Source organism: Perna viridis, chromosome 12, assembly GCF_037379345.1.
Source record: "Perna viridis isolate PV_CMFRI_1.1 ecotype Kerala chromosome 12, ASM3737934v1, whole genome shotgun sequence".
Classification (NCBI taxonomy): Eukaryota; Metazoa; Mollusca; class Bivalvia; order Mytilida; family Mytilidae; genus Perna; species Perna viridis.
The window spans coordinates 28929926-28956168 of NC_142456.1; the positions used below are offsets into that span (position 1 = coordinate 28929926).

At 31.7% G+C, this 26243-nt stretch overlaps 1 protein-coding gene across 3 annotated transcripts in view; it reads right to left on the reverse strand.

Annotated features, from left to right (window-relative positions):
- The window catches only part of LOC148601933 (uncharacterized), a 229325-nt gene that overhangs the window by 42183 nt on the left and 160899 nt on the right, over nucleotides 1-26243 (reverse strand). For all 3 annotated transcript variants that reach the window (XM_088554674.1, XM_088554673.1, XM_088554675.1), the window contains 28 exons: nucleotides 25167-25343; nucleotides 24510-24722; nucleotides 23372-23414; nucleotides 22737-22906; nucleotides 22089-22154; nucleotides 21446-21613; nucleotides 20990-21194; nucleotides 19637-19739; nucleotides 18763-18919; nucleotides 17281-17507; nucleotides 15618-15780; nucleotides 14703-14928; nucleotides 13852-14080; nucleotides 12840-13037; nucleotides 11387-11690; nucleotides 10094-10510; nucleotides 8703-8829; nucleotides 8064-8158; nucleotides 7261-7446; nucleotides 6503-6683; nucleotides 5549-5715; nucleotides 4975-5102; nucleotides 4179-4431; nucleotides 3096-3267; nucleotides 2518-2761; nucleotides 2242-2359; nucleotides 1762-1940; nucleotides 706-865 (listed from right to left, as the gene is read on the reverse strand). In XM_088554674.1, coding sequence (XP_088410800.1) covers nucleotides 706-865; nucleotides 1762-1940; nucleotides 2242-2359; nucleotides 2518-2761; nucleotides 3096-3267; nucleotides 4179-4431; nucleotides 4975-5102; nucleotides 5549-5715; nucleotides 6503-6683; nucleotides 7261-7446; nucleotides 8064-8158; nucleotides 8703-8829; nucleotides 10094-10510; nucleotides 11387-11690; nucleotides 12840-13037; nucleotides 13852-14080; nucleotides 14703-14928; nucleotides 15618-15780; nucleotides 17281-17507; nucleotides 18763-18919; nucleotides 19637-19739; nucleotides 20990-21194; nucleotides 21446-21613; nucleotides 22089-22154; nucleotides 22737-22906; nucleotides 23372-23414; nucleotides 24510-24722; nucleotides 25167-25343 — 5076 coding nt within the window. The remainder of the gene's footprint in view (nucleotides 1-705; nucleotides 866-1761; nucleotides 1941-2241; nucleotides 2360-2517; nucleotides 2762-3095; nucleotides 3268-4178; nucleotides 4432-4974; nucleotides 5103-5548; nucleotides 5716-6502; nucleotides 6684-7260; nucleotides 7447-8063; nucleotides 8159-8702; nucleotides 8830-10093; nucleotides 10511-11386; nucleotides 11691-12839; nucleotides 13038-13851; nucleotides 14081-14702; nucleotides 14929-15617; nucleotides 15781-17280; nucleotides 17508-18762; nucleotides 18920-19636; nucleotides 19740-20989; nucleotides 21195-21445; nucleotides 21614-22088; nucleotides 22155-22736; nucleotides 22907-23371; nucleotides 23415-24509; nucleotides 24723-25166; nucleotides 25344-26243) is intronic.

Here is a 26243-nt window from a genome sequence, read left to right on the forward strand (position 1 = left end):
TCTACATATGATGCCCAACCTTCCTATAAAGTTTCATCCAAATTCTGTCAGTGGTCTAGGAGGAGTTGTGCTAATAAGGTGTAAACATATAAAATCTTTAAGTTTGATAATTGCCCTTTTGGAAGCCTTTAACAGTAACTTTACTCCTTCATGCACATCTACATATAATACCCAACTCATCACAATCACTTGAGTGGTTGAGGAGGACGTGTGCTGTCAAGGTTTCAACATGTAAAGCCTTCAAGTAGCGAGTCATCTGAGAGTAATTATTTTCCTTCACACAATTTTTGTCAATATGAGGAGGAGCTGCACTGACAAAAAAAGTGGACAGATGGATGATGAGAGACAGACAGACAAATGGGGTAATACCTACAACCCTCTTATTTTTGTGGGGTATAAGTACAAATTAATAACCTACCAAAAACAAGTACAAAAAACATTTACCTCATCCATAATTTCTGGAAAAAAATGTAAGAATTATAAAATTCCAGTGTCTTAAGCTAAAATATCTTCCTAATGTTGTATAGCATGAAAACTTTTATTATGTAGGTACATAAATATAATGCTGATAGATTTGGTGAATATGTCAAAAAGACAACAAACCCACCGGGATGAAAAATGTCAGCAAGTCTATTGTAGCCTGAACTTCACTGTCTTTCTGACATTCAACTTTTCAACATTTCAGGATATAGTAGGTTATGTTACCTGCAGTAGTTCCTATAGCTAGTTTATAGCCCTGAACACCTGACTGGTGGTCATCAGCATCCCAGGATACCTTTATACCACTGATATCAGCCTGCCATACATAACCATCTATGTCTTCCTCATGTCCATCAGATAAAATACCAACTTTCAACCAGTGGATCTGAGTTAAATTATCTAAGTTATCTGATTTTGTTTATAAATTTGTATCTACTCCTCACATCCTTCACTTAAAGAAAATTTAAATTGTGAATTGCAAAATATAATTTACATTAGCACCCAAACTAAAGGCTTTACTGAACCTGAATCACTCACCTGGTTTGATCAGCTACAATCTTTTTTTTTTGTAAAAGTGGCCATATTTTCTCATAGATAGAAAATCCAAAGGATTACACCTAAGGAACAATCATATAAATTTCCATTGAATTCTGTCCAGTAATTGCACAGGAGAAGATTTTGAAAATAATAACATAAAAATTTTTTTAAAATCTAAAAAATTAAGAAAAACATGCAAAATGGGTATTTACTCCAACATGGATTAACAGATTTTAATGATAATTTCACCACAGATAAATCTCATTATGTTGTACACTTTTACCCTATCAGAATTAGGCTAAACCTACCAGTAATTATTTTGGGAGATATATGCGAAATATTACTGTCTGACCCCTATGTTCTAATTTTAGAAAAGAGACCATGTATTTCATTGGACCAAAAATTGAAATATTAACTTGTGCGTCAGACTCTAAAAACAATCATACCAACTTCCATGGAGTTCTATACTGTACTTCAAGAGAACAAGTTGTTTAAAAAAAAATTAATAACCACTCAAAAGACAATGACAGATAAGTGGCAATAGCTCAAATGGCCAGGTGAGCTAAAAACAGCAAAATATGAGTATGGCACTATTGCCCCAGTCAGTAATTAAAAATCTGTTGACCAGGTAAACAGAATAATCAAAGCATTTTAAAGTGAGCAGTTATTGCTCTTGGTTTACTGTAGAAAATAAATACTGAAGTATAATAATATCAATGGCTGAATTGCTTGCATCAAACTTACAATGGGAGGTTCATTATCTATGACTACTCCACTGGTATCAAAGGCAGCTACAAATCCTGCTGTGTTTACAGCACCCACTCTGATGCTATAGAAACCTCCCTGATGTAGATCAAGCCCAGTCTCAGTGAATTGTGTTCTATGGATGTCATCTTTGAGTTCAAGCCAGGCTCCATGCTCAACTTAAAAAACAAATATTAAAGATATTTTTGTTTCTATTTTCTAATTTGTACTTACATTTTCAAATTGCATTTGGACTAAAATCTACAGTTTTTGAACAGGATATATCACATCATTCATTTATATCTGAAAAACTTTATATTTTAATACTATACATGCATGGAAGAAAAAAAACTTTTTCTATAGAAAATTCAACTATGGGAAAATGCTTTGTAGGTACTGTTGCCCTGCCAAAAACATTTCGAATCTGGAGTGGAATTAACTTAAAATAAAATGAACTCCTGTTATTAGTTTAACCCTTACCTGGCATAATCTGCTGTGTTATTCCTTCATGCCTCTCATAGATTTGGAATTTAAAGTGGTCTAATCCAGATTCTTGGTCAATAAATTTGAAGTTTGCAGAAAGAGAAGTGTTTTCTGACTGTAATAAAAAAAAAACAAAAAATAACATGAGAAATTACATCTGAGCTACAGATGACACAAAGTAGACTAATTTGAGCAAGAAAAATGGATGGACAACTTAAAATTTCACTGAAACAAAGCAAATATTCAACATTTGAACATTTGACAAATTTGTACCTGGAATTCAATGTCTTTTTCTAAATCAAGTCCATCTCCTAGACTGATCAATGTAGGTGGAGTCAGATCAACAACAAAACCATCTGTAGTATTAACTATTGAGTTCAGTGCACCATTGGTTGTTCTCAGATTCAATTTCACCTTATCCTTATGCTGGAGGTGGAAATTTAGCCATTTTACACTAGATGTGGCGTTGGAATATGGAACCCAATCTCTGATCACACTGAAGTCACTTGTTTGGTTCCTTAAAAAAAATTCAGAAATTATTTATTGTTAGGAATTATCATATTAAGATTTTTCAGAAAACTTATGTTACCATTGTACAGATTCATAAAACAAAAAGGCTAGATCCCCTACCATTTGCCAAATAGAAGCAATATCTGGTAAGGCCAGTCCCTAGTCACAGGTTTTCTTATATATCCATTACAAGTCAGAAAAGTTGTACATTATAAGAACAAAATTAATGTACAAAGTGATTATCTTTACACATATGTAAATCTCTTATAAGTTTATGACAATATATACAATAAGATTATTAATATTATAAAATGTAAGGAAGATCTGTAAAAATAACATACGGTGCTCTCTCCACTTGAATTTCATACTGTTTGATGGTAGATTCAGGGTCATAGAAGTTTCTCCATTGAAGCTCCACTTTAGCAGGACTGGGAGAGAATTTAACGTCAGTAAACCCAGTTCTGTTTCCATCAATTACCTGTCCAGGTACAGGCTTCGTAAGATCAACTGTCACTGTAAAAAAAAAACACATAACATAACCTTCTACTAATATTGATGATTTTTTTTTCTTTTTGACCTTGTAATTATGCAATGGACAGAAAGCAGTGAATAACAGAACCAGCAAAATGGATTTTAACACAATATAGCCCTAATATATGTTTTTGAAACCAAGAAAAATTTATACCTGTGAATATGTTCATATGAGAGAATCTGCAAAAATTAGCAACCATAAAAATTAACATGTTAATAGTATTTAAAGAGAATTTGTGATTTTCATGAAATTCTATCAAGTGGTTTCACAAGGAGGAGTTTTGGATTAGACCATAGTTTGCCCAAAGTCTATGAATGACACAATCTAAGTTTTGAATCAAGAAACCCTGAAAGTCATTCCAATAGAGAACAATGCGGTACATCATAGAAAGTGTGGCATTTATAAACCAAAAATGTCCATTACCATTACTTACTCAACATCTTAAACAGACCTACTACTTCTGAATACAATAAATTTACAAGTACATGTATATGTGTACAAGTTCTTGATCAAAAACAGACTGGTCATAAGACTCTAGCTTAAATTGTGAAAGCAAAATCAATTCAACAAAGCATGAACCATCTTCAGACTTGCTAAATTTAATGCCTCAATGCTCATAGGACATACAACACAAACATCAAGTCAGGTTGGAAAGCAAATCCTGCTCTACAAAAATAGAAATGGTATCGGTGAGCAAACTTTCTTGGTAAGCTTATACATGTTAAGCCACATGTTTTTTTCTAAATAAGATCAAAGAAAGTTATACTTGATCAAGGAAAGTGACTACTACACTCTCCTTCCGGAGGAAAGATAAATTTTATTGAAAAAATCCTAGAGTACTAAGTTTTATGCAGTTTAAAAAAAGATTGTCACATTGTGTAGAAATACTAACCTCCATTTGATACAGCAACACAGTTCCTCTGTTTGATGGCACCATTGTAAGCCCACACTGTGGTGTAGTATGTTTTCCCATGTTCTAGATATTGACCTTGGGACAAAGGTACACATGCTTCATGTGTCTTCCGGTTGTATTGTGTCAGATTTGCTATGTCTGTTATATTGATATCTTGTATAGAGCTGGCACTAACCATGTAGAAGGATATTCCTGACTCAGGATCATAGAAATGCTCCCAGTTTGCACATAACTAAAGACAAACACAACTTGTTAGGATCTTACACCTGAATAATTAAGTATTTAATTAAAGATATATTCTTATCTCTCCCATTCTAAGCTGGTGATTAAAAAAAGTATACGACTGAAACCAGTGATTAAATTTCCACAAGAGTTTTCCCGCCATTTTACATTTTCTATGTTTTCTACATATTTCGTGTGATTCTCCTTTAGCTTATTATTGATTCAAGTTATTTCTCCACTCTTTATGGTAAAATAAGGTTTCAACATACTTGCTAAAACTTGTATGTTAAAATTTTTATTTTACAACCTCAAGAGAAGAAACATTTTAACCGCTCACTACTAAAGGAGAATCTAAAGTTCTTGTACATTTGTTTAAAGCTGACTGATATATCTGTTTTGATAAAAAAAGGTTTGTTGTTTGTTATAGAGAACTATATACTAGTATTCATTATAAAAGCACAGTAAATCATTGAAGTCACTTCTTACCAGAATTTTCTTTTTTCATGACAGCAATAAACTTGTAATTATACTAACAATTAGGTAAGGAACATACCGTGTCATAATTTTTAGTATAAAGCAGGTCAGTTCCATACAGTGGGCCATCGTTTACTGTTCCAGCTTCTGGTGGAGTCTTGTCAATTATAATGGCCTGATCTGCTACACCAATAGTCCTCAAATCAACTAAAAATATTAACAAATTGGAATTACAATGTGAAATATGGTTTCCCCTTACCTAGTGATATATCTGACAGACTTATCTTGACTTTTGACTCTGAAAATCAATAGTGTGGTGAAGGCTTAATATGTACTTTATTTGCCAAATATGGTTTAAAATATGTAAATTGTTTCTTATTTTACAGAAAGAGCGACCAATATGTCTTTAAATTAAAAATGACAACTTTAATACAATTTACCACAGCTTAAATTAAAACATGTTAAAACATCAATTTAAGTCAACCAGATGTCAACTTCACAAAATGTTTAAATAAAAATAAGTTGTTAGTTCTAAGATCATAATACCGTTTTCTATTATCAGGTCAAACTTAAGACTAATTTCACAATCAGAAATCCTGTGAAATTGACCACTAATTGACCTGTCCTTTAAAAATAAGATTCATGAGGTTTACCTCTGTTGACTGCTTTTATCTTTATCCATATAGGTATACCATCTGATAATCTCTTCTCATATGTAATGTTTGGGTTAAAGGTCAATCTAGTCCATTCCATTTCATCACAGTCACGAGTAGTGTGACCAAAACAAAGGTCATTGGATTCCAAACCTGAATCAGGATCACTGTCAGAATAAAAGTAAAACAGTTACAACTGTCTTTCAAGGGCAAAAATACCTACAAGATTCCACCTACAATCGACTTAAGGGGGTCTTTTTGTAAATTTTAAAATTTCCTATCTCTTCTTACTGTCTTTCAAAACACATGCCATAAACAGCAAAAATAATCATTTTTTAAGGCAAACAATTCCTATATGTAGTCCTCTTATAACTTCCACCTAAAGAATAATTTAGTAAACCTTATAAGGATCAATTCAACAATAAACAGTATCTTTCTATCCATGGAGAATGTTTAGATAGAAGTAGCAACATAACTGTAATGTAAAGATTAGCTCATACAACTTCGACTCATTTCAACTATTGTTGAAGCTAAAGAAAGATGTTACATTTATTTTTTTCATATTTTACACTTTTGGAGATTTACAAAGCTGGACAGGGTTTCCATGCAGTTTTTCACACTAAATACATATGTGTTACAGATAAAAGATTTCATACTTACAATCCACTTTGTGGTTTCAGAGGAGAAGATACTTAAAGGACAACAGATGACAAATGATGCAAAGAGCCTGGCAATAGCATTCATGAGAGCAAAAATATCTGAACATATGGTTACTATATATTGGATTAACTTTGTAATTGGTGTACACTTTTTGGTTGGGAGAGCTAGGTCTAACAAAGTAAAAATATTTTCTTGTAGGATAAAAGATCTTTTCTCATCGAAAAAAGCTGAATTAAATTTCATCATGATGTACAAGTATTTAAATCTGCTTCATAATTCTATTGTTTTGTTTACCTTGAGTTATGTTTTGCCGTTAAGATATTATGATCCTCATCATAGTTGATATCATATATCTCCCATACAAATGGAGGAGAGTTATCTACAGTGTAAGGTGTAGTGTGACATACTGTTGTTGCCAATGGTCCTCCATACTTTACTTCATTCAGAGCTCTTACTGTGATATAATATGTGCCATCTAAAATAAAATATTTACTACTTACTAACATACTACAGACATTATACTCTTAACAATGAAATTTAACGATTCACTTAGATGTTAATTTCATGAAATAAACGAAAAACATATTGCACTGGGGTTAATTTTGCATAACCACCCACATGAACATTTTGATGTTGGCAACAATAGCAATATTTAAGTGTAAGTTTTTTGTAAGAATCAGGCAAAATGGAAAAAAAATCAGAAACATGCATGTGAAAACCCCACCAATCTGACAATGTAATTTCATTCATTGATGACTTCTCTGAAGCACAAGATTTTTTCAGAAATTTTTCAATGGAAGGTTAGAAAAAATGAGTTATCTGCCCTTGAAATGTTCATTTTCAGTGCATTTCAATGAAATAATAACTGAATTAACCAAAATGACATGAACAATCTTGTCTTTTTTTCCTTGATTCTGACAGTACAAATAGTCAAATTACACTTTCAAAATGATGGGCTTTTTTTTTACTATGTTTCACCCACTGCCTCATTCTTACAGAGACTGACATTTAATGAACATACATCACATTATCTTACAATTGTATATACTAACCTGGTAGTATGGTATAAGGAGCAGGTATTGGACTGATCATGGCTGAATTAGTCCATTGAGACTTGTCAAACAGATGTTTATGTGGATCATGATGTGGATGGATGAGGTCCTCACAGAATTGTTTACCAACAGTGATAGTATAGCCCAACAATCCACTCTCTTTGTCATTAAATCCATCCCAGTTAGCTAATAAAAAAAAATGGCATGATCTACTTCTGATTATTATAATGAAAATTGCATGTAATCTTACCAATATCTCTTTGAGTACTACTGTTTCAAAGTAACTCACATGTAATGCACAGATGACAACTGGGAAACTACAGTTTCTATATGATTTGGCCAGTTTTATCTACTTCCTGGATGGCTAAATATTTGCGATGTCACACAATGGATATTGAGATACGAAAAAGTGATGTGAAGAATTTCTTTGTTGTGATCTGTTGTTGTGTGATTGTGTATCATTTTCTTTAAAACCTGATTGGTTGAAAGTAATGTTGTGTCATTTCTAATGTCGTTCTCCTGACACTATTGGTAATGCCATAAATAGATGATAGCTAGATTTCCCCCATGACAGATGCAACATGTCAAGAAGCCAATATATTTCGAAGGAATCACAGAGTAAAAAAACATTTTATCACTCATAAAAGAACAATATGGCAAAATACTGATGCTTTATTTAATTTCAACATAATAACAAGCTTGCCAAGGCTCGTTTGAAATGACGTTGAACAACTTGAGTTGATATTTTTCACTCATTATGAAACCTATAAGTAATACACTAGAATGCACAAAAGGAATCATACCAGATATATATCTATTTGCTCTTGTGTACAACAAATCTGTCATAGGCTCTGGTCCATTGAAAACAGTCAATGATCCTTCTCCATCGATTATCAACCTATCAAAATTCAATACAGATCATCTACTATCTGTCAACAACACTGGACAAAATTAACATTTAAACTAAATTTTTGTCTAATTCATATGTAAATATAAAGCACATTTAATCTGAAGTAAATGTAAAAACCATCCACTAACAAATTTACATAAAATGAATAATTATAATGCAAATCAATTAAAATAAACAAATGGGAATTATCTAATAACCATTGCTTGTACACTTCTTACTGGTACAATACAGTAATACAATAATGTTATATTTTTCCGAAATTAAATCCCATTATATGGCATACCTACAGAAAAAATGTATTAAATTTTCAAGCTGCTGTGGTGATTAGTTGCTGAGAAAATTTTGATGGAAAAAAGTGTTACAGAAACAGAAGACACACAGACAAGGGTAAAATAGTATACCCTCATCCTTTACAGAGGGGGTATAAAAAATAATGTATACAAATCTGCTGTCTTTTAAATAAACTCAAATAATTCATTCTGAAGTAACTTAACACTGACAATATACCACTTATATCACAAAGAGTTCTAACCTATGGTTTTTAATCCGAGGATTGACACCTTTACACCATATCTTCCAATCAGGTCGGTCATGCTCAGGTATCAACTCCATACAAGGTATAAATTCCAGGTAATCAGCACTCTCATTCTTTATCAGTCCTACAACATTAAATTTTTACAATATTAAATAAATTGTTGCAAATCTCTAAGAAAAATAAAATAAAATAAAAATGTTAAATCTCACTTCTACAGTTAATATGAATATTTCATTTGTTGTGTTTTAAGTATAAAAAATAGGTTAAGTAATTAAAGATGAAAAAAGTATAAATAAATTCAAAGATTAAATCTTTGCTACAAAAGTGAGAGATACCTTTTCTGTCTCCTAAAGATATAAATACAGGACGCATACAAATACAAAGAATAAACCAATCACTGTTATCAACACATAATTTGATGTGAATTTAAACATAAATGTATCACAAAAAAAAACAGACCTCATTCCCAAGGCTAATGCGAGCATAATATAGGGGTTGTTGTGTTCATAGAGTGGAAATCTCTTTTAATTACATAAGCTTGGCAAATGCTTTAAAAAAATATCCACAATTTTTTTATGTTGGTAAACAATACTCAATTTCCAATGTGAAAAGCCTAGTGCATATTTCAACCTCAGAATTTATGGAAAAACACAGAAAAGCAGTAAAACAAAATAGTAATAGGACCTAAAATTTTGTAACTGATCTTCAATATCCTCAATAATAAAAAGCATCCAAAAAACCTAATGTCCAACCCCCATGTTCAATATAGTAATGGCAACCATGTTTTTTTATGAATCAAAAGTTGAAAAATTCATTTTGTACAGAATACCCTAATATACCTACTTTCATTGAATGTTCACAAATAGCAAAATATGTCCACAAAGGGCAAAAATTCCAACATGGGTCATTATATTTTCAAGAAAATTTGGCTACAGATAGATCTCATCATGCTTTATTCTTTAACTCTGTTAGAATTTGGCTACAGATAGATCTCATCATGCTTTACTCTTTAACTCTGTTAGAATTTGGCTACAGATAGATCTCATCATGCTTTACTCTTTAACTCTGTTAGAATTTGGCTTAACATAATGATTTTTCTTTAGATAAAGAAACTGTGATCTGATCCTTATGTACTATTTCTAGTAACAGTGACCAAGTTTTTTGACATATCAATAATTGAAGCAAAAACTTTGCCGGACAACCAAGAAAGAACCATACCAACTTTCATTGAATTCTGTCCAGTAGTTTCAGAGGAGAAGATGTTTAAAGAAAATGTTAATGTCAACAACTGAGGCCAAGTGATGGCAATGTTAGGCTAAAAAAACAGAAATATTATGTGATAAACTAGCTCTTGGTTGCACTTGAAAATTGGTAATGGTAGAGCTTACCTGTCAAAGGTGTAGTTAGGTCAATCAATACACCTTTTGATGATATGATGTTGGTATATCCCAACACATTCACCATCATGAAGTTGAAATATAGCAGTTTATTGTGTCCCAGCCTCATATCTTCATAGACAAACTGTCTTGTTTTACCAACACCAAGTCTTTCATAGTGTTCAAAAAGTCCTGACTTTGCTCTTTTATAATCATGTCCTTCAATAGCTTCTACAAGTTCACAAGTGGCTTTCCCAAAGTCATAGTTAAAACTCATACATTTTGTATGAGGAAGGTCAGCACATGCTCTAGCACAGTCTCCAGGAGAATTCTTAGTGGTGTCTGCAGCAGCCTTTGGTGCAATTAATCTCCCTGTTCTGGATCCAGTAAACATCTTTCTCAATACCTCATGATTGAAAGGATCATTGCCTGTGGATAGTAGGAGTATGCATTTGATAAAGTATAAGTAATTTTTTTGTTTAACTGACATTATATTCAAACACATAATCTTAATTTGAAGAATTGACCTGAAAACAAAAAGGAACAGAATAAAAATTCATTTGATAGGTAAAGGCAAAATTTCACAAACAATAAAATCACAATATTTAATTTCTAGAAATTCATAGGACAAAATTTACAATTAAAGACAATAGGTTTTGAGCTGAAAATTATAAAATATCTTAAAATGCATAACTGCAGTAACATATTTATGTCCAATGGCTAAAATTATAAATTACTTGTTTGTATGCAAGTTTAGCTTTCCTTAATGTAAATACACCTCTTTATGAATCTCTTTTTCAAATTCATTTCTAAACAACTTTACTATTTCTCTTATTAACAATATAATGTTTTATTCCATGACATCTTGTCATAAACTTTTCAGTCCTATTTTGGACACAAATGCCCCACCATAGAATTTTTGATTCAGAGATTTTTTTCATGCCATATTAAGAGCAAAAAAAGTCTGGGGTTATATTAAAAGGCAGTGCACAATGGGAAAATATGAAAGAAAGATTCTGTGAAAGTTTCCTTAAATTCCATTTACTAGTGTAGAAAATGGGTCCAATAAATAAGGGAAAATCAAAACAAAATATCACACAAAAGTTGTCCCCAGATGGTTGCTTATGGACTACACACAAATTTTAGCCTTACTGTTTTAAATTATCTTGTTTTCTATTCCAAATAAAAGACACATGGATATACTTAAGACTATATGTGTTGACAACTGTAATGTATTTCAAGGTATAACCTAACCTGTATATAATACTGTTAATATCACATAAATTAAGCATTGTATATATTTACCAATATCAAAGTCATGCTGTTGTTCTTGAACAGATATGTCATTCCATTTAACAGCTTGATCTCCAAAGATGTCCCTTCCATATCCAACACCAACACTAGTCTGTTTCAAAGCAGAATCCTCATAGATTGTTACAGAAGCTCTTAGTATATCAGGGTTACTAGATGATGTATATTCTTCTTGGAAACGACCTCCAGGTAAGGTCACATCATATGTTGCTAGATTACAGCTTGCCCTTGATTTTTGTCCGGAGTCATTTTCAGCAATAACAGTGAAATACAGTGGAACACCTGAAGACCTTAATTTCTGAAATGAATGTATATTTGTATGACCCAGTTTATATTTGAAGAGATTTGTTACATTTAAAATTATTTCTTTTGATGAAAACTTTGATTTTCTATTGGAGACAAAATATAAGATATTAAGGGACTGGTATTAATTTCAACAAATCCTCCCAATTTCATAGCTGTAAAATCAACAATATTCAATTCAACAAGAGGCTCCTGGGAGCCTGAAGCGCCCACCTGGTTGAATTTTGCCTTTCAAAGGCAATAAATTTGACGAGAAATTGTCCAACAATTTTGACTCAAGAAATCTTTGGTAGGGCTTATCATAATGATCATTTCAAATATTGAAAGTTTCTTTTAATCTATCATAGTTTTCAAGATAATGACTGAAAACTGTTAAAAAAAGTCATTTTTCCCCTTTCAAGGGCAATAACTCACAACTGTCATCTGACAACTTTTATCCCTGAAAACTTTTGTAGTCCTAATAATAAGGATTATTTCAGCTATTGAAAGAATTTGGCTAAACCTAATGGTTTTGGAGATATATGCGAAAAAGTACTGTCTGATCCCTACACTGTGTGTTCTATTTTTAGTAACGGCTGCCATGTTTTTTGACGAATCAAAAATCCCCATATCAGTTCAATGCAGGATACACCAAGTAACATTCGTTCCAAGTTTGGTTCCAATTGATCAAATAATGTCAGAGGAGAAGATTTTTGATAGAAATAACATTAAAAATAGCAAAAATTGTTGAAAAAGAGTAATATCTCCAACATGACTCAACAGTTTAAAACCAAAATTTGACCAGAGATAGATCTCATCATGCTGAACACTTTTACCCTGTCAGAATTTAGTTAAACCTAACGGTTTTGAAGATATATGCAAAAATCTGCTGTCTGACCCCTATGTTCTATTCTTAGTAATGGTGGCCATGTTTTTAAACGAATCAAAAATCCCCACATCAGTTCTATGCAGGATACCCCAAGGAACATTTATACCAAGTTTGGTTCTAATCGTAAAGTAGTTTCAGAGGAGATGAGTTTTGTATATTTGTTAACGACAAGACAGCGGACGACGATGACAGACGCCAAGTGAAGGCAATACTTCACATGGCCTTTGGCCAGGTGAGCTAAAAATGATTTAGCAATAGCAAAGTTTAGGTTACTACCTCTTTGATAATTGTGGATGGACCTCCAAGTTCCTTCCCCCTAAGCACATCACTGCCTCCTGGGACAGTACCAACATCCAAAAACAACTTCACCTGACATCTATCATCTTCTGCTCGCAGTGATATTTCAAAACGAGGCTCCGTGTAATCCAAGTTAGGCAATTGTCGTACCTCACATGGAGCTGCACCTCTTCTTTTCTGGAAAAATGTTTACAGGTAAATTATAAGTACATTAATAGCTTTCTACTTAATATGTATGATTTGTGGATAGTAACAATAACAGGCTTTCCAGTGACTTTTTGTAAAAAAAATAAGGGCTATTTTTAGGGCCTAATTCTTAAAATATAAGGGCTAAATTTAGGATTTTTTAGGGCTTTTAACACAAATATAAGGGATGACTTTCTCCCTTTTTCAATTATAATACTAGAAGAAAAATAAGTTACTTACCACTGGCTAAAGACAACAATATAAAAGCTATTTACCAACCCAGAAGATCATGTCAGTGGCCATCAACAGTTGCATTCAGCATTCCAGTTTGACCATTAGTTGAACTAGTATGGGTCCAAAGAATGCTGTGAACTGCTAATGACCACCAAAATGTCTTCTGAGGTGTTTATTTGATCATAATATTCACTATCTGAAAGTATACCAAGCTAGATTCCGTTAATACAAACAATATAAAGGGAAATTACTATTTAAAAATTTCAAAATTCGAAAAATAAGGAATTTCTCAATGAAAATAGGTCTTTTTTAGGATTCTTCTGCTTTTATTGGGAAAATTAGGGCTGCTTTTGAAAAATAAGGAAAATTATTAGAAAATACGGGCCCGCTTGAAAGCCTGCAATAAGGAAAAATTTTCACATCCATTTAAATATGACAGGAATTAAGAATTAATCTACCATTACTTAATGAAACTACAACAGAAATGCTGCAATTCTCATCTGACTTTTCCAACAGTTCAATGATAACATTCAAGAGCAAACAAATAAAATGTACAGGTAACTATACTTACTCTACCACCAACTTGATCCACAAATGAATCAATTTCTGGGGGAGAACTGTCTTCCTCCTTCTTAAAAGTATCCACCATTTTTTTACGAATGGTTGGAGATTTATAACCCCAGATGGTATGTTGGTATAATGTTTTCTTGAGGGTACCAATAAGAGGGATTCTGATTTCCAAAGTTACCAAACCTAACAATCTGATCTGTACTGGAGTCAGTTCTAGATACATTGACATACTACAAATAAACAAGCAAATGATAGTCCTCTAAAACAGTTTTACCAACTTTTTGTGATGCAAACTTTGTAAGGTAAATAGCTTAAACCTATTTCACTTACAACACAAAGCACGTTCAGAATGAAACAAGAAATACCGCCAGCAAGCTTACTAAGAAAATACCCCCACTTAAAATGAAGTAAAATAATATTATCGGTAAGTTCATAAAATTAAGTTCAAAGGGGAAAACTCTCACACAATTTGAGGAATCAAAATTTCCTGATAATATGAACAACTATGCATTGCATCCTTACATAACAAAAATACCTGTGGGCTGTTATATTAATCATACTGAACAGTAGCAGGCCTGAATTATTGAAGGCAGTTTAAGGAAATTTAGCTTTCATAGTTTCTGCATATACTTCATACATTTTTTTTCATCAATAGGTAGAGAAATAAAACAATAATATAAAAATACTTGTAGTTCTGTCGACTGACAGAGAAATTTGTGTAAAGATACAGCTGAGAACTAAAATACTAATGTACATCATGATAACTATAACTGATTAAAACATGGATCTGTCACACACAAATCTTAAGTGTAAACTACAGACAAACTAGCTAAGGAAATGCTGTATTCTTACCCGACATCAAGAGGGAATTTACTGAAGCCAATTTCTGCCTTGGTCGGGAATCTAAGATCCATTATTCTTCCCTCAACTCTCAGTTTACCATACAGCAGGAAACCTATTCCAAATTCAGCATAAACTTGTACCCCACCATATGGTGTAATCTGAGCATAGGCTGTCATGTCCATTATCCTAGCTCCTATCTCAAACTTCATTCCATAATATGCACCAGCACCAAAATCTTTACAAGCCAATAAAAAAACGTAAGTACAATTTTTACTTGAATGCCATTAATAAGCAAAAATAATTGTTGGGGGATACAGAACACAGAATGAATTTAGTTTCGAATTATTTCAAGAGTTAAGAAAATGAGTAATAAAATGATTTATAAAACAAATCCCCACTCAAATGGGTTAGTCAAGATATCATGACCTATTTGCGTTCAACTTTCATGCCTTTTTTTTTAACTAACATTAATCACAACAACATGATTTACTCTTTTAGTAGGAGATAGCTTTATAAATATTTATATTTCTCATTTTCTAAAATCCAAATGTAAATACAATCCAATATGTTCAAATAAAACCTTCTTAAAAATACCCTGAAGAGAAGGAAATCTAAACAATTATGGTGAAGATTTCTTCTGGAATCAAAATAAAACACTTCAAATTAATGAAAAACTTCATAATGATGATCAAACATGATTGTCTGTAATGGAATACAATAACAGAATTCTGGTTGTCAACTTTTCAGTCAAAAAGAGCTTCATAGTAAGTTATAATCAACAGTAACATAAGGAGGTTGACCTAGGGTAAGGGACATAACTCTTAAATCAGTGATATGTAAGAATTGTGTCCCTTACCTTAGGTCTACCTCCTTAATTACAACAAATATAATGCAAGAAGCAATAGTTTGTGAAGTGACACTTACCAAAGGTTATTGTAATGAAACCTCCAAGAAAATATGTCTGGCTGATTTCAAAAAAATTTACATGTTGTTTGGGGAAGCTGAAGTCTCCTTTAATTGGAACGTCAAATGTTTTCAGGATATTGGAAACAGCACCATTCATTATTTTGTCTATAAACTCTGACAGCTACAACGTGAAAAAACAAATGGCTACTTTTATTTGTGTCTTTTTAAAATATTGACTACTTATTAAACAAGAAAAGTGTTTCCCAGGTTTTGTGATATTTTTCTTTGTTTTTATTTTCAATGTGTCAACATGACTTACTAATATGACAAAGCCAATCATTTTTTAAGTAGCTGTCTTTCTAAGAATCATGTGATACACCCTATAAAAGGCTACATATTTTTATTCCTGTAATTAAGTTATTTTTATGGATCTATATTACGAAAAGTAATTATTCATTCAAATCTGCCTGCTCTTGGACATCATCAACATTGAAAAATCCAATAAATTCTATTGTATTTGAGTCATTAAAAGACTTATTACCCTTAATTTTGATTTCTACAGTGCGTTCTTTATACTTTTTATCTTCTAAGAACACGAATTATTTGAAAAACTGAATGTTAGTTTCTATTTACTACAGCAATTCAAACAAAATATCAAATATAAAAATATGTAGGCTTTTCACCCATAAATCACATTTTGCATGATTATTATCTGGAGTGCTACTTAATTTCAATCTCTAGGATCAATATGGTTATTTTAGTTCACCTTATACTGTGGTTATCCTTAAATGATCATGTTTTCTTTTCTAAATCTAAGTAGGCATTACAATACAACTGCATATATAAACCTTAAACAGAATTGTTTTGTTATTAAATAATAATAATCAGACAATGGTAACACAAATCATGACAACTGTGACCTTGACCTCTGACTTTGAATATCAAAAGGGTTCTAGCAGAATTAGCAGATGTTAAACAAACCTGTCTTTCAAAATTCTCTCTGAGTTTTGTGTTTCAATATCGTAATCTTTCCTTTAAAATCTCTGAGAGTTAAGGCAAATATCCCTGAAAATATTTCTTATCAAGTTTGGGTAAGGGTATTGGTTTTTTGATTGTGAACAAGGTGATGGGGAATATGAATATAAAGATAGGATATAAAGATGGGGCATATGGATATACAGATGGAGAGTATGGATATCAAGATGGGGCATGTGGATATAAAGATAGACATATGGATATAAAGATGAGGCATGTGGATATAAAGATGGGGCATATGGATATAAAGATAGACATATGGATATAAAGATGGGCATATGGATATCAAGATGGGGCATGTGGATATAAAAATGGAGCATATGGATATAAAGATAGGGCATATGGATATCAAGATAGACATGTGGATAGTGGCATTATAATTCTCCATTGCTAGCAGTCTGTGGCTAGACGGTGAGGAACTACTTTCAACTTGATAATTTTACCTAAAGATATCAATGTGTCTGGTAGATGGAGAGCTTATTCTTCATTAAAACTTTGCCATTACACTTTTTCTAAGAGCTTCCTTGCTTTAATTTAAGTGGTTTTCTTTAGCAGTATTATCACTGTTAAACATGAAAATACAAATCTTTTTTTTTACAAATGTATATAAGTTTTATAACAATGTTTGCATATCTGAAGTGCTTACCAGTGCTTTAGCCAAGTCTTTAAGCTGAACACCTAGTTCATATATTAGCATAGGGTCAATGTTTTTCATATCAAACATAGCAGACAGATCTCCTATTGTCATGTTGGCTAGTTTGTCCCCAAGGAGTTTAACACCAGCATTACTCAAACCTTTTCCAACCACAAATGTTTGTTTATTTCTTCCTTGTATATCTGTTGTAGCACCCATCATTGTTGATATCTGAGAACCTTTAAATAGATATCAGGTTTCTCTGTTTGTTTATACAAATTCAGTCAGTTCATACAAATGTTACATGTTATAAGGAGGGGAGGACATAAAAATCATGTTTATTATGTATTTATGTATTTTCACTTAAAATGATTAGGTACTGGTAAATGTAAATGTTGACATCAACAGTACACACACACACACACACACATTTATTTGATATAAGCATATTTGAACTTTTCTACATTGAATCAATGTGGCAATGTGGAGCTACAGCTTGTAGGAAATACCCAGCCCTTAAATAAGGAATGTAGAGGACCCATAAACCTGAAAGCATGTAGTTGCCTTAAAAACAAAACTATAAAAATGAATGTATGTAGAATGTACAACTATGAACATTTATGAAGTAGTATTAAGTTCAATAACCATCTTGCCTACTTTTATAATGACCTTGACATTACTGCTTACTGTATGTTGTTACATTACAGTAATCAGTGATTAAGATTATAAGTGAGGGCTGTTCCAGTAAAACATACCAGGGACTTTTATTCTTTGAATATGGATAGGAGTTTAGGTATCTTGAAAAAATATAAAGTTTAATACAAAACATCAACAGAACTTCTATGAGTGACTCCTGTTGAGAAAAATGCCTTCTCCAGGTACTTCATATCTTTTAATAGAACAGCCCTGAATTATAAAAATAACGGTGAAGGGGCATCAGGCAATAAATTTTGCCCAAAAATATCATCTTAGTTGTCATAACATAAAAATTCTGCAGAACAAAGTAAACTATATAAATATTAGAAAAAAAAGTGTAATATGGTATTAGTTTATGGTAATTACATCTTCATGGTGCCATAATTATACATCATTTTACAAAAATTGCTGAGGATTGTAAATTTTGTTGTTTTTTTTGGACATAATGTATTCAGTAAATATAAAGTCATTCCTTGGGCGTGGATACCATTTCCTTGCCAAAGAAATGACTGCAACTTGACCAAAAAGTACAAAATTGACATTAATTCTTGAGTTTTTGTAAACTTCAAGCAGTTCTAATTTCTCCTTTTAATGCACAAATTATCAGAATTCTTTATGTTTTCTCATTGTTTATGGTTCTAGTCACTTTTTGATTCATTTTCAGTTGTATTTTATCCAATGTGAGCCTTTATCACCCCTTCTCCTTGTAACAAATAGTCTCATCATTTTTTCATTAAGTTTTACTTTCTATAAAAATTCCTACAGATGAAAAATTAATACGAAAGTTTCGGTTTTTACCTCCTTCCACAGGTGCCGAAGTCACTGGCAATTCTCCTGATGCTACAATAGCAGCAGGATTGTTCTTTCCAAGAGCCTTGAGTGCAGATTTTGGTCCTATCTTGTTGTCATCAGGGGAAATCTCAATCTCTTCCAAATTGCTAAGTTTCTGTTCATGCTGTGAATAGTAAATAAAAGTCCTGAAGAGAAACATCTACCAACCCAGTAGTCAGACTTGTCTAAACCTGAATTATATCATTATATTATTATTCATCTTATCTATCAAAATTTGCAGTGCATGTATTACAGATTTCCTAAAACACTGAGACTTTAATTATTCCTTGTATTGCACTTGGTATAACTTCTGATGGCATTAGGCTTCCTATTTTGAAATCTTGGGTTTTGAGTACTTCTTGTATACAATGTTCTTATTCTATATTTGATTCTAATGCTTCTGATCAGAGGTTCCTCCTTGAAACAGATGTACAGCATATCAAAATTTTCTATTAATGTGATTGTTATTTATGTATTTTGCTTCATGCTTGTTAATTTCCTCATATCAAATATTGTAAGAATATTCTCTAATTTGAAGGACTTGAGCATAAGTCTATTTCAGAATCTAATCTATCTACTAAAAACTATGTAAGACACAAAATTGAAGAAAAATAAACAAGTTAAAGAAAGATAATATAATAATGATAAGGAAAGTTTTGCTCTAGAAAACAGACATTATACAGGATGATAGAAGACATTTAAAGTTAAGGAAATGGATACATGAAACCATTTGAAATTATCTAAATAATTCAAGTACATTAAGTCAGAATGTGGTTGATGTTACATGCAGAATTTTATACTAATTATTGGTTTGAAAGTAATATTTTGAAAGTAATATTACCTCATATTGTTTAACTTCAGAAACATATGCTTCAATGTCTTCACCAGATGCTTTTCTTTCGGTCAATATTCTCATGCCTTCAATGAAGTGAGCAGGATCAGGTCTGAAATCAAACATGCTTAAATTATTACAAAAGTCAAAACAAATAACATAGTATCTGGAACTTAAGTTTACTGAACCATAAACCAGTCCATCTAACATGATTACAAAAATTGCTGGAAAACATACATGTTTGCTACATACACTTAATCACCCTTTGTTGTTAACAAGACATAACTCATTGCCTGTGTATAAAATATTAGTACCTATCTGGTAATTAGGTAGGCTACATCCCTATAAAAGTCTTCAGTCATAAAAAACAGGTACGGTCAAGCGTGTCATCCTTGCAGCTTTCGAATTTGAAATCTATGACCAAGACATTTGAACTATGAAAAAAACTTCCAAGAAATCTTGATTTTCTTAAGTCTTCATAAAAGTGTTACAAAAGGACAGTAGCATCAACTTTTCAAGGTTACACTGTCAAGGTGATATCTAAGGATGGCAAGAATGATAGCCTTGGCGGACGCAATTTCGAAAGTTTTTGGAGATTAACTTATACACACTTTTTAAATGAAGCTTTGAATTTTGTTATTGTCTGTGTGAACTAAGATGTACCCTTCATCATTAAATTGAATATATGAATTCCAATCTTTGGTACCTAGTGTAATACATATTGACTAAGTTTGATGACCCACTTTTGCACTATTTTGTGATTTTATGGACACAAATGCGAACACTCTATAAAACCATTGAAAAATATAAAAATTACAAAATAAAAATTTACCTGATGTTGAATTTTTATCCTTCTATCGTTTCATGATATTGTCATCTGGCTATTTAGATAATGAACATGTGAAATTCACATTTTTCTAAGGTAAAAAATGCAGACGAAAGTCATCCATTACAAACATCATGACATAATTGCATTCAGATTTCTCTAGGCTCATTGTGTGATGTTATGATATGTAAACATTGGAAGAAACTCCTTATCGTGATGGTATTTTTGAGATTTGATGGGTTATTATGATACACTGGATTTATATACACTTGGAAATAACAGTTTAATTACTTAAGGGTACATACCTTTCATGTATTAACAGTTTTGCGTCCCTTTGTGTAAATGCGTCCGGTGAGGCTAAGTAGGGCATAGTTATTGAAATTTAAGGGACAAACTACTGGGTTCTTACATGGCAGCTTCTCTTCTTCTCCTTCTATCAGAATTTTAAGGGACAAACTACTGGGTACTTACATGGCAGCTTCTCTTCTTCTCCTTCTCCTACCACAATTTTAAGGAACAAACTACAAGGTACTTACATGGTGGCTTCTCTTCTTTTCCTTCTCCTACCAGAACAAGGTTTTGACAAAGTAACATCTTTGGCAAGCTGGAAATCAGCACAAAACTCTTGCCTTGCAAGATAACAAGCTTGTATGGACACAGTTATTTTAATAGAAGTGGACATGTTAGTTAGAGTGTAGTTAAACTGGAAAGTATCACCTAACTGCTCTGTCTGGACTGTTCCTGCAAAACAATCAATATCTGAAGGCATGATTACCAATGCTATACATAACATAGCAGTGAAGAGAAGATTAAAACTTCTTAAATACAAAAGGATATCCTATAACATAATTCCTTTAAATCACATTTTTTTTCTTCCATTTAAAATGTGTACACTTTGTCAATCTTTGAAGTCTAAAGTGTTGATATATTTAGTAGGAGGACAATGAACAAATTAAAAATAATCTTACTTAATACAAAATAAATTACCACACCTGATATCAAAGAAAGACCTGACTTTGTCCATTCTTTTCTTTCTACACTGTATTGCACTTCATCACATTGTGTTACAGAGAATACCACTCTGACATTTCTTGGACCAGATCGAAACTGAAGTGGTAGACAACACTCAAAGTTTGGTCCGTTACCAGCAGAAGGGCATGCTAAGAATAAAAAAGTTCTGACCAGTTATTTAATTCTAAGTAATCACATACGACACTACATGTACAAACAAAATTAGTATTAAACTAAGCCCATTGCATTTCAAATTTGGAAAAGTTCAAATGGAAACTGTAGAAAAGTAACCAAAATTTTCAAGTGTGGTATATGTACATTAAATTCAGAAAAAATTTGTGATCTAGATAAAAATCCCACATTATACAAAAAAATCCATAATGTATATTTAAATTTTTACCATTTTTAGTAAATCACCTTTTTTCAAAGTAATAAAAATATCACAAATTTTTTTTTAGTTTTAACCGGATAATACACCAGTTTCATGTCCCTAGAAATGATGTCAGCAGATAGTAATATTGAAAATCTGAAAAATTCATAGCCCTTGACTTCAGTCGTGATTGCTAATAATAGGTGTAAATTAATACACAGTATCTCTTTTAAAAAATGTCATTTTGAACTCACCTGTCTCTGGGTTTGTACCAGCAGCTACAGTACATTCTTGAGGTCTCCAAAAATCAAATGAAATGCCTGAGAAAGAAACCATCTTGATATATTCAAGTGAATCGACAGTATAAAATATGTATCATGGAATCAAGTTATGAAGTGTATACTATTTATATTATGACCACTATAATACTATGGTCTATTAATTAGCAGACCTCGTATCTACTGACATCGATATAAAGACAGCAAAAATGCTGGCTAGAACACTGCTGAGGGTCATCCATATATAATTTTGTTATAAAAAACAATTGGGGATCAATTCATGTAGATTTCAGAATTTTACTGCAATGCAATGCAATCGAAAAGTTTTTTAAATATTAGAAATTAAATTCATCCTATTCAGGTTGGTAAAAAATGAAATATAAAAGAAATTGAACTCTTGTCTAAATATTTCTCATTTACTAAATTTGTGTGAAATGGATAAAGAAAATAAACAATTCTGGAAAATATATGAACCAATTATTAGTCACTGTTAAACAGTAGTACTCTGGGTTATACGGATCAGTTAACAATGTCACAGGTAAGTCATATGCTATAAACTCATTAACAAGAAGTACTGATAAGCTTCAGGGGAATTCCCATTTCAAATTGTCTTAATTCACCAACCTTTAAATGGCATCATATTCTGTACTTCATCACAAGAGGCAAACAAAATGTCTGAAGTCTTCATAACATTGTACTTGTGATCACATGGTGTTTTACCCGACTCAAAACATACACTAATGTCAATATCCACTGTAAATTTACTTGAAGATGCAATGTTATGTACAGCAAATCTATAAAGAAATCAAAGAAAATACTAGACATTGAAAAGAACAGAATATACCCTCATATTTGTCTTCATATTAACTTTCTAATCAGCTGAAGTAATATTATACAATACTGAAGTATGCATACAGTAAGATCATACAGAGCTCTTTGTACAATACACATAAATAATGTTGATTGTTATCGTATTGAAAACTTGTGGTGCATCTGATCAAAATGATTTATTTAACTATTTATTTATTTATTTATTTATCTATTTATTTAACTATCTAACATGAAACTTCTAGCTGTAAATAAGTATAGTCATGTGTTAAATATAAGTAAAATAGGTGTGGTGAATATGTCAAAGAGACCAGGACCAAACATTTCAAGTTTTTCATTAGTAAAATCAACAGTATACTTAGTATAAGAGATAACTTTAAAAATAAAAATCAAATTATATCATTTGGAAAGCTGTGGAAAATGCAACATACTCTATAACAAATACTCCATGAAGCTGTACTTTCTCTTTAGTTCCTGTAAGAACAAATTGAAACAGGTTAGATTATGTAACCATTAAATTCTGTTCTATTCGGGTTAACATTAATATTATAGAATTCTATGTTTAGTGTAGAGTGGCTACTGTTGCGGGTAAACTGGACAATATGATAATTTACCAAAATAAAAATTCACTGAAATACTGAAAGAGGTAGGTTCCCTTACACCAGCTAACAATTTGTGAAAATTGTAATGCACTTTCTGGGAAGCCTTTTTGAATATTTAATAGTTAAAATGTTAACTAATTTCCTTGCATACAGTTTTTGTAAAAATAATGGCCTATGTATCCAACATAAAAAATGGCTTTCAAATGCTGAATTTTCTTTTTGAATATTTGTCTCAGGTTTATGGGGAACACTTGAATTAAAAAGTTTGTTTTCCAAGAAAAGCTCACATCCAGCAAATAAATTATGTAATTTTCAAATTTTTTTAAAATACTTTAGCTTTGAGGATTTGTTATATTTACTGAACTTACCCATCATAACAATAAACATATCATCTTTGAATGTCTCTTATGCAAATTAACACAATAGTAATAATTTATTTATAAATGCAAAATAAACACATTCTTCTTGTGTCCAAAAGTCTGGATCTGAATTAAGTAATCCAGATGATAGTTTTAAAATTTGCAAAAGTTTAATTTCATGCCACAGGAGAGAATGGCTGATTGGGAGGATACAGACAACTATTTGTCTTTTCATATCTGAAGTATGAACTTTACTAAAGACTGTACTTTTTAAAGTTGTAGTTCTCTACATTTTAAGGAGGTAGACCTTGGTTTAGGGACAAAACTTTTACAAATCATTGAACGTTGGTATTCAGCATTTTACATCAATCTCATGTAAGCATCAAAGAAAACTGGACTGATTTCATTCTGTTTCAAATGAAGGCTTGGTAGGCTTTGGAGAAATTGAATATAATACAAACATATCTCTGATTTAAAGAGTTATATCCCCTATCCTAGGTCTACCTCCTTAACATGATAACTAAAAAATTCACATTCGAAATTCATAACACAGACAACATGATGTGAATACCAACATTTTTTTTTTTTTATTAACATGACATTCTTACCCCATTTATAGTTAAGTAAAGGTATATCATGTTGTAATTCCTCTATAGTGACAGTAAGTGTATATTGACATGTGTTCAGGTCTACAGCAGTGTAGAGAGATCTCCTGATCTCTGACACTCCAACACAACATGATACAGAGCTACAGGATGACGGGATGTGACAAGCTATGGAACCAGTTAAGTCTAATCCAGCAGATGTCATATTGGTACATTCTGTAACATTAACAACAGCATGTTTTTATTTATAAAATTTGATTTATCCAGATAAGAAGTGGCCACAACAATTCCACAAACAAACAAAACATTTATGTTTCAACAGAACATATACAGTGGATTCCCATTAATTGCATAGCCTGTATGTCAGAAAAAAAAATATGCAATTAACAGAAATAATCATTTCAAGGGAAAATACCTAATATTTTCAATGTTTAAGTAGGATATGTTCTTATCTCATGTCTAAATAGATTTCTGATTGATTGCTGACTGCCAATAGCAATATACATATATCTATAGGGTAAAAAACAAAAAAAATTAATTAAGTGATAAGGAGTTTTGTTATCCCATGTAATGACAGATTAAAGTCACATGAATCATGATATCAAACTGCTGTCTGTAGAATATTGTTTTACTACTTAATGCACAGTAAGTATACAGTACCATTATTCCATCCTTTGACAACAGGGTTGTATGGATGTTGGCTAAGATCACATCTATCAGTTGCTCCCATGTAGTCATTAAGTCCAAGTTCAATAATCAGGTCATTAGCAGTGATATATGACACAGGAGATGATGTTGTCAGGCCTCGATCTATAAGCCAGCTTGACAAGGAGAATTCTGTTAAAAACAAATGATGTAATAATCTTAACCCTAAAATGAGAATCAAAATATCTCATTTTGAAACAAATCATTTGGGTTTATTGGTGTTTTTTGGGTTTTTTTTTTTTGTTTTTTTTTGGCAATTATTTAACACTTGTAGATTGAAAACAGGTAACATCAACTTAAATGTATCTATTTGTATGCTATGATTAGAAACATACCACCATGGTTCTCCTGTACTAATGTGTACCAAATTTCTACATTTTCTTCTGTATTAATGTGTACCCAGTTTCTACATTATCTTCTATATTAATGTGTACCCAGTTTCTATAATTTCTTCTGTATTAATGTGTACCCAGTTTCTATATTTTCTTCTGTACTAATGTGTACCCAGTTTCTACATTATCTTCTGTATTAATGTGTACCCAGTTTCTATAATTTCTTCTGTATTAATGTGTACCAAATTTCTACATTTTCTTCTGTATTATTGTGTACCAAATTTCTACATTATCTTCTGTATTAATGTGTACCCAGTTTCTATATTTTCTTCTGTATTAATGTGTACCAAGTTTCTACATTATCTTCTGTATTAATGTGTACCAAATTTCTACATTATCTTCTGTATTAATGTGTACCCAGTTTCTATATTTTCTTCTGTATTAATGTGTATCCAGTTTCTACATTATCTTCTGTATTAATGTGTACCCAGTTTCTATAATTTCTTCTGTATTTATGTGTACCTAGTTTCTACATTTTCTTCTGTATTAATGTGTACCCAGTTTCTACATTATCTTCTGTATTAATGTGTATCCAGTTTCTACATTATCTTCTGTATTAATGTGTACCCAGTTTCTATAATTTCTTCTGTATTAATGTGTACCTAGTTTCTACATTTTCTTCTGTATTAATGTGTACCCA